This window comes from Magnolia sinica, chromosome 14, assembly GCF_029962835.1.
Source record: "Magnolia sinica isolate HGM2019 chromosome 14, MsV1, whole genome shotgun sequence".
NCBI lineage: Eukaryota > Viridiplantae > Streptophyta > Magnoliopsida > Magnoliales > Magnoliaceae > Magnolia > Magnolia sinica.
Genome location: NC_080586.1, coordinates 42,483,421 through 42,493,277, shown reverse-complemented (window position 1 = coordinate 42,493,277; position 9,857 = coordinate 42,483,421). Strand labels below are relative to the sequence as shown.

General features: G+C 43.4%; 1 protein-coding gene across 1 annotated transcript; it reads right to left on the bottom strand.

Annotated features, from left to right (window-relative positions):
- Positions 1 to 8,211: 8,211 nt before the first annotated feature.
- Positions 8,212 to 8,964, bottom strand: LOC131224951 (RING-H2 finger protein ATL57-like). Its single transcript, XM_058220388.1, has one exon. It carries the CDS (start codon positions 8,962 to 8,964, stop codon positions 8,212 to 8,214), a length of 753 nt encoding a protein of 250 aa, XP_058076371.1.
- Between the last annotated feature and the right edge of the window lie 893 nt (positions 8,965 to 9,857).

Sequence of the window (9,857 nt, the reverse complement as noted above, 5' to 3'; positions counted from 1 at the left end):
ATTACAAAAAGAAACTACAAACTACTCTACTAATCCTCCGATTCTGGCAAAGGCGGAGGTGCTCCTTTATCCTGTATACAGTAAAGGAGGGCCTTCAACATGCGAGACATCCACTTGAATTTCTTCTTTAGATATTCTTGATTTTCCTCGATCTTGGCCAAACGGGCATCGTGGGCGGCCCGATCCTGGCGGTCGTCATGAGCAGTGGGAGGTTCCCAGTCGGAGTCCTGAGCCTCCCCTTCTTCTTCCTGTTCCTCTTCCTCACCTTCTTCCTCTTCTTCTGTCTTGTCCTCTATCTCATCCTCAAATTCTTCAAGTCGGGCTTGGCATTGTCTGGGACCTATATGCATGTTATTGAAGGTCTTCTCGTTGATGTGGTGGATAGGAGCGAGATTGTCCATGTGGAACCGGAACCTAAAGTTACGGGCAATCTTGCAAACTAGTCAGTCGAATGGGAGGGACGAATCCGCCCGAGCAGATTGTACCGCCTTCACTATTTAGGTCAAGGCAAGAGTGGGTAAGCACACCTTCTCTCCCTGTCCAACTCGGCACAGGAAATCCACTATAAATCTAGTGCAATCCATGTAGTTGCTCCATCTAGGATACACATTGTACGTGCATATATGGTGGAGCAGGCGATAATCATCGATCATGCGCATCATTCTGAGGTTGTTCTCCCGCCTCCACTCAATGAGTCGGCCACAAAGTAAGCATGTGCGGCGATCTCTCTCCCACCCATCAGTGAGATTAGTCTCACTAGCATGCACAATGCCGCGCTCAACTCCTACAATGCGGGCTATCATGTCCACATCAACTCTGGTTTTTATTCTTCCCAAAGGAATAATAAACTGGAGAGGATCAAGAGTCAGGTCCTTTATATGTGCGTAGAATGCCAGCACGGAGCCCTCACTAGAGTGTGTCTTGCCTTCAAACATAGGACCCCATCCATTTTCCAGAAGGTGGTCGATCGCCGGGTACATCCCAAACAATTTCTCATCCACATGAGCTTCGAAAATAACTTTACGATGATGGAACTTACTGAGTTTGATGCCCGCCGGTAGTGACCTTTCTATCGGGATGTGGGGGTCAAGGTCCTGCTTTGACCTCCGTTCGGTGCTCGAACTTGCCCCGACACTTGTCTTCTTCTTGGAACGGCTCAGACGACTTGGCTCGGCCTCACCTGGGGCCGCTCATTTCTTCCCCATAAGGGAAAGGAGCGTTGAAATGGAGAAAATGGTGGCCACTATCTCAAAAAGGGCCATGAAGGTGGAAAGGAGGGATTTTAAGAAACAAGTGTTTTAGGAGCCCTAGGTGATGAATTAATGCTCAAATGAGCAAGAGGGAAGAAGAGCAAAGGAAGATTAAGAGAGATTAGGGTGAAGGGTGTAGAATGTAAAGAAAAAGCTGGATTTAGAAGTATAGAAGGGGAGATTTGAGAGAGAGGGAGGGTTTTTGGAGAGTTTGGAGGGCTAGAGGGGTTTGGAAAGGGTTAAAAATGAACAAAGGGGAAGTGGTAGGGCCGTTTGAGTGGACCCCCACACGTGGGAGGGGCCCACATGATAGGGCCAGTGGTGGCACACCGCCATGCTCTGCTAGACAATCCGGCGGTGTGCCGCCGATCCCACGGGGCCATCGCGCCCCACTGGTGTTTTTGGCGGTGTGCCGCCGCGCCCCTCTGGTCTTTCTAGCGGTGGCCACCCCCCTCAGGACCGATGTCATCGCTCTGTGGGACCCCCTGGGCCCCACTAAACTCATTAATTTGAGCCTTAGGTTGGTCGGGCCCACTCATCGCGGTCCGACGGACGTTTAATCACGTCTTTTAAATCTGTCTCAGATTCGAAATTCGTCAACTGACGACCCAGAGGCGACTTAGGTCACTACTCATGATCTAAGTCCCTCAGTTATAAGTTGTTGACGAAACTAAAATGCTTTGTCTCGTTTATCGGCGAAACCTTGGGATTCTAATATCATCTCTAAATTCCATCACCCCCTTCCTAAGTCATCAGAGTGTGTTAGAGTGTGTCGTGATAACCTATTACTCTAGGTCCAGTTCAATCCAATTCATACCCTAATACCAACTTGTAACGCCCTGAATTTCGAGGGTCGAGCAAGGCTCGACTCCCGAGATTCTGAACATCACTTATGTCCTGTGGAAGATAGTTTTCTGATTTCTTCCATGTTGATTGATTAAGCATGCATGAAATTTTACTAAATAACGTATCATACTCCATATTTTATGAAGTTAAGTGCGGAATTCTAAAACATGTCTATGTAAGTATGTAGATGTTTCACAAAATTTCTTCTAGAGTATCAGTACGTGACCAGGTTCAATATATACATTTATAATTTCAAAATGTACAAAATGTGGTAATGTAAATGTGTTCAACTAAGCCCTGATGCCCAGTGTCCCCTGCATAATGGTACGTGGCCTACATCGACCCACCCGAGAGTTAGAAGTAGGAGAATTCCTCCTCCTCATCCAAGAAGTCCTGCTCCAGAGCAAGACGTCATGTGTACCTGCATCTAAATCAGCGTCTGCTTGATGTTTTAAAACACCGTCCTAGAGTGAGAGTGAGTGATCAACTCAATGGTTCTATAAGGTAAAATTTACACATGTTATCAAGTCAATCAAGCAGTAATGATAAGGCAATCATAAACAATCACTTCCTAACTATTCTCTTTAATGCAGAAATGGAGTGCAAGTAATGATGCATACCCTCACCCATCAACGCTCCTTCAACACGCGACTCCAACCGCCTATTTCGCATATGACAACACTTCCTCAAATGAGCAACTCCAATGACTTTTTGCCACATTCTAACTAATGCAGTGTAATGCATGGTCATGTTAACCAAGTGATTAATTATGCTCATTCATACAGTAAATTTGGAAAGCAAGGTTACCTCCCTTTTTAAATATTGACCTCAAATTGTACGTTAGGGATCAGACAACCGCAACGGTCCTCTTCTTGTGTTCTGCATCCATCTAGGTTCGTCACTCCTAGATAAACATATACGATAGGCAAGTTGCAAGAAGTGGTGCCCGTGGTCACTACGGGGAGGCTCATCACCCCAGAATAGGCCGACAGCATGACCACGGTATCCATACCACCATGCCTGCCTCACGAGTCTTGAGGATCGTAATACCATGGTTAAAGGTGGATCTCTACATTAGTGAGGGGTACCTTAGATTCAAACAGTCGCGACCATACATGATAAACACACAATAGGTCAACCAGTTCGTTAAGCAAGCTCGATTGGTACGGGCGTATGCCGACCTAATCAAAATGGAGAGCATAAGTGCCCCTCGTAGCCTACCCACTGTCAGCAGTCAACGTACGACTCGAATCTTTCGAGTTTACCCGAGATGGTAGACTAGTTCGGCCACCCCAAACATGGGCGTTTACCAATTGCCTGGACTATGATTGTAGTCACACTCCTATCCACATGCTACTAACACCCATGTGTAATTCAAATCAGTATTTGACAAGCCATCCTTGGGAATTTCTCATTTGGGCGTTTCATCAAACACATAGTCCATGTTAACTACAACTCGCAGTTTATCAATTAGTTACATAAAGAAGAATATACATATACATAAGACAATAAAGAATCCTACCTTAATACTCATAGTGCGTACAAATCATCAACGATTTCTCATTTAGACAATTTATCAAACACAGACTACGTTAGTTACAACATACATTTTATCAGTTCATTACACAGAGAAGTCTATATGCATATGAAAACGATGAATCTTAAATTAACAATCATGGCAAGCACTAGTCATTTTCTATTTCTCATTTAGACATTTTAACAACTACATGGTCACATCATTTACTTATCACAATTCATATGTGCATCTCATATAGAAATCGACGTGTTTAAGAAAATAAGGTAACAATCACGGAAAGCATAAATCATTAGCTGTAATGAAAGCATTGATAAACTATAACCTAAGCATTTATAGTCCGCACCTTTCAGTAACACGGTCGATTCGGACACGGTCCTAAGACTACGTTTCCAAAAACGAAACATCAGGCACCTAAACGATTAATCGGGTTAGCCAGGTTGGAGAAAAATTATACGAGAGATCTATATCACTATTAAGGTTGGTATTTCTTACCCTAAGTTGTAGCCGGAAGCGTCTCGGTCGTGAAACGTAGCGGTGATCAGGCCCGTGGAGGCGTGGGGGAAGATCTCCTACAGTTGTAGCGAATTTCCCCAAGTTTTCCTTTCTCTATTCTCTCTTTTCTCTTTCTCCCTCTCTAGGGTTTAGGAAATTCGTATATGGGACAGGGGGTGAGCCCCAGATGGGGTGCAAATGGCCCCAGGGCCACCTAATACTATGTTTATACCCTGTGGGCAACCGTTTCTGAAGAACAGGGCTCATAGGGAGGCCCATGACTCATCTACATCATAGGGTACACTCTCTAACAATGGATCCACGCTAGGACACGATTTCGGTGCGATTGGGTAAGCCGATCGACCGTGGAGAGCCTGTGTCAGATCAACGGTCATATGTATCCAATCGAGGCCATGGTTATATGGATATATGTAGGGAAATTTCCTTTCTCCATAGGTGAAGTTTGGTCATAAACTAACGGTCCAAAATCCTCAACTTTGCGTAAGAGCGAACGACCCAATTCACTTAAGTTTCAATTCATTTTCTAAGGGTATTCGTATTTCTCATATTCTTAACTCACGGCTTAGGTTGGGGCATTTCTGGACACAATCTGGGCTTGATTCCTATGATGGTTGTCAAGCCCAGCAGGACAGACATCGTGATATAATTTCAAGGTCATCGGACCTCCGACGTGCGATCTAGGTCTGCTGTAGAGTTTCAATGTACTCTCGAGAGCGACAGGCCCTTGGGATTTCTCTTAGGTCTTAAGATGGCATTGGGTCAGTGGTACTAATGGTTTTAGGCATCCCCATTTGTGAAAATGGTGGCCCAAGCTTAATTCACCGATTACCTAACATTTTAACTAAATCCCGTCTAAATTATACAGCTGGGTGCGGTCTTTGGGTTGTTCCGCCTGAGGTCGTACTCAGGTCTTTATACGGATTTTTCTGGGACGTTACAAAAATTGCGGTCTATACTGCTAATACTGAAGAATAAATATGGAATATGACTTTTCAATTATTTTGCCTATTTAAAAAATCCTAATTGCCTAGCTTGAATAATCATTCAGTTTAAAGTAAGTTAAACAATATAACTCTAAGGCTTCCAAGCTAATTGAGGATCCAATTTCAAAGGCTACTCAAGATATACAAATAGAGCAATTAGCCTATAGTAATGTGAGCTTGTGTGTGGAATGTGCTACCTATCAATCAATAGAATTCATTCAATCATGTATAAGGATTTAAACATTTAAGCATATATAAACATGATTAAACAAATGCGCAAATGACAATTCCAAACACAAGCATGTATAATGGTTTGACTATGTGCCTACTCCACTCCCGATATCCACACTCAATCCCAGAGTGCACTGGATTTCACTATTAATGGTTTTAAAATAGTTTCACAAATAAGCTTTACAGTCCTACACTAAGGACACCAATTTATGCTTTCCACAAGAGTAAAAGTCTTACATTAAGAACCCACGTTTAGGCCCACCGGCCAAGGTCCCATACAAGGCACCTTCGTTTGGGCCGACTGGCCAAAGTCTCACACAAGGCACCTATGTTTAGGCCCACCGGCTAAGGTCCCACATTAGGCACCTAATCGAGTTTGTTGATAGCAAAATCTTAGCCTCAATCCTGCACGAGGATGGAGGCTAAACCTTGGACTCTTAAAAATGTCTATTACTTGTTGGAATGAGTCTTCTCTTATAGCTCATCTTGGGTTGCTTGATCTTCGCACTCTCATGATTGAATCAACTTCCTTGTGCTCCCCCGATCGCGTAGCTTGAATTTTCCTATTGGTTCAGCTTCACGGTCAAGAATCTTTCATAAAATATACCTATAAAGGTGACCAAGTTAATGAGAGTTGGTTGAATCTCTAACAAAGGATATGTATGAATTTCTAAAGAGATTCAACAGATGGATACACTAGATTATGGTTGAAACTAAGGATATACATATAGGTTTGGTCTCAATACTCTAGTGAAGGCTTGAGATCATGTTCTTCATAAATAAGAGCTTTTAATACTTATGAGTGAAGAATCATAATGAAAAGAACATGAATCTCATGTGGATAGAGTCTAGGATGAGTGATAAGAGCTTAAGACAACCTAGGGACTCTGAAATGCATAAATCCACACTTTTTGCAAGTTTATACAAGCCGCTTTTATAGAGAAAAAGTTTCAACGGATAGAAAACGGCTAGTTTAGGGTACTACTGTAGCTAACTTCGATATCACCGAACTTGCTTCGGTGGTACCAAATTATCAATTGGTAGTACCGAAATAAATCCTCAAGTTGCTGAATGAAAAAAATCTCTTTCGGTGACATTGAATTTTCTTCGTCGATGGTTGTCAGTGTTACCAAAATGTCCAGTCGGTGGTACCAAATTACCTTTGAATTATTGTTGGACTGTTTTGAGCGCTTTCGGTAATACCAAAGGTATCTTCGGTGATACAAAAAGTGCTATTTGATGACAGCTTTTCCTACCGAATGTGGACAGATTTTCCTATTTTAATTCATTTTCCATTTAATTATTTATCAACCTAGAACTTGCTAAAGCCAAGACTAAAGGATAGAAAATATGAACTCGGAATTGGCTTTCAATAGATGACTTAAGTAGGTTTTTCTATTTGGGTTAGGATCATTTATTTGCAAGGTCAAGATCGTAGTAGCGGTTCTTTGTCTTGAATGTAGCTTTGGTGCTTTCTGATTTAATTGCGTTGCTGATCTTCATTTGCCAAGAACTCATTCGACTACTAGACACAACTAGTTATGTGATTGACAAACAAGTGTGCAAATGTTGGTGCACTTACACATACAACTGTTGCACCTTTAAAGTCTTTACATTTTAAAGAAAAAAGTAGATCATTTGGAGGGAGAGCCCCAATCTCAGCCAATCTTCTAAGTAATGAGTGCATGACAATTGACTGGACGACTAGTCAAGCAACGACCGAACAATGCTCCATCACGACACCAGGAGCCAGTGGTCATAGTTTGAATTCCGGCACAACTGCAATCCACACACTTGTTCCCGTGGCTGGATTTGAGATCATTAGTAGAGTCCTCCATGTTGTATAAGTAAAATCCACTTCGTTCATCCATCAGGCTCTCCTCCATTCAAGGAAGTAAGGCCGGAAATAAAAAAGATTCAAAGCTGAGTTGGGCCACACGAAAGGGAACAATGTGGATGTGATGCTACCAATAGGTTTGTTGGTGAGGCCCATGGAGTATATTTTTCATCTAACAATAACTTGAGCCAAGTATCAGGTTTAGAGCAATTATACATTGTTGCCATTCGTATGGCGCATCAAAGCCTTATTGTTTCTATGGGCGTGGCTTCAGTGGATCCCTGACTGTGGGGCCACCTTGATATATGTGCATTAAATCTTGGCCGTCCATCCATTTTGCCATATTACTTTAGGGCATGATCAAAAAAGTGAAGTAGATCTAAATCTCAAGTAGACCATACCGCAGAAAGCAGTGGTGATGGAATATTCACCGTTAAAAATATCCTGGGGCCAGCGGATTGTTTATCTGCCACATGAAGGGACCGCACAAATATTATCTTGATCCAAAACTTGTGGCCCACAAGAAATTTTTAATGATCAATCATCACCATCACCATTTCATGTGGTGTGGTACACCTGAGATTTGGATCTGCTTCACTTCTGGGATCATCCCAGAAATGCGGGGCTAAACAGATGAAAGATGTGGATGTAAGTCAGGGATCCAGCCACCTCGGTGTATCCAGGTATCCACCGAAGCCGCGCCCATTTTTTATAGGCCTGTCAACCTGCCTGGCATGGGTAGGTCTCGCCCGGCTTTTGAACCGTTTCGGGCCGGGACATCTGGCCAGTCCTAATCAAAAAAAATTATTTTCAGAGCCGAACCCGGCCCCGGCCCATTGACATACTTGATGTAATGGTTTTCACCTAAACTGGCAACCGGTAGATTTAGATATAAAACGTTGAGCGCAGCGTATCCAGATTAGTAGATTACGTCATCGGTTTCTCATTTACATCAAAATCAGTAACAAACAACTGCATGTACACGCGCCGGGTCATCCCTTCAACTGCCACGCGTCAGAAGCTGCAGCTCCGCCGCAGCAAATCTTTTTTTCTAGGGCTCGGGTAGCTATTCGTCCTACGCAAACCAATCCACGGCTCTACCCCTCCTCTTCCACCACCGCCTTCATCCACACATTCCCTTTCCGTCGATGGCGTTTCTGTGTTTGAAAATTCTTCAACAACTCTCTCAGGCATTTGCTCCAACACCTGCAATGCAACACATGGCGGCGAAGGGAACGGCTTGGTAGAGCGGCAGAGAGGGCAAGAGCCACGGGCGTAGAACCAGACATCGATGCAACCCGGATGGAAGAAATGCCCACATCTGGGAATCATCTTCACTGTCTCCTTCTCCTCGAACTCTATCAGGCAGACCGGGCAATCGACGGGCGGATCTTTCCAGCTGCTGCTGATGCTGTTATAGGAGAAGAGAGGCAATGCCCCTACGGTGGTGGTGTCGAGGCCACGTTGCTGCTGTCTTCTCCGGCGAGAGATGTGGGAAGCAGCAGCGGTGGCGGCAGCGGTGTCTTCGGCGAAGCGGCGGATGAAGACGGAGAAGAAGGCCATGAAGAAGAGGGCAGTGAGGAGGACGAGGAGGGTGACGGCCATGGACGAGTCGAAATTGGAGGTGGTATCGAAGGGTTTTCGAAGAGAGATGCTGTTGTTGTCGCAAGGGAGAGAGGGAAGATGTCGAGATAGAGATGGAGATGCGTTGGAGAAAGCACCTTCCTCTTCTAGCAGCAGTCTCCGACCGTTGCTATTGTTTTTCATCTATGGACTTTGGAGAGAGAGAGAGCAACGGCAAGGGAAGGTGCGTAGGATGGGGAGGGGAGCGGGGGGAGTACTGCATCCGAGATAAGGATCCTGGGGTAGGCCGCACATTCAGCTCTGAAGTCACCGTGTTCCATCTTATCGCTGAGATTTTTAAAACATGGCTACAATATTACGATAATACCACGATATTTTAAAAATGTCGGTTTTTTTTTTCTTTTCTTTTCACCTGAGGGCGTGTTTGATTTTCCGATGAACTGGTAATTGATATGTAAAAAAATAATAATTATTTCCACTTACATTTACAACCTACCTATTCGGACGGCTTACTTTTTGACACGGAAAACAAGAATATTACAAAATATATGTGGGTCCCACTGTGATGCATTTCACTTATCCACACCGTTCATCCATTATTTCAATTGAATTCATAGCATGAGTAAAAATTTGAGGCATATTCAATACTCAAGTGGACCACGTCATATAAAAAAGGGAATTGAATACTTATCGTTAAAAACTTTGTGGGGCCACTGTTTCTTTTGGCGTGGGCCACTTGAGTGTTGGATTTGCTTCATTTTTTGTCTCATGCTCCAAAATATTGTAATAAAACAGATGGACTGAATGGATATATCATATGCATTACCTTGCAGTTCAAAAATTAAAATTATCTCTTTTGAATCAATTTGGAATACACAAATCGAATACACAAATTCCTATAAATTTTCAAACATTACTATTTACCGTGTATTCCCCATTGCTTTCAAAAAAAAGAAAAAACAAGCCCTGAGATTTTAATGAAAAGTATAGGGATTTTGACCGTATTGACCTTGAAGTTTGGGCAAATCACCTGACAAGATTCACCTTTCAAATATCCTAAGAGTGGCCTTTTCACA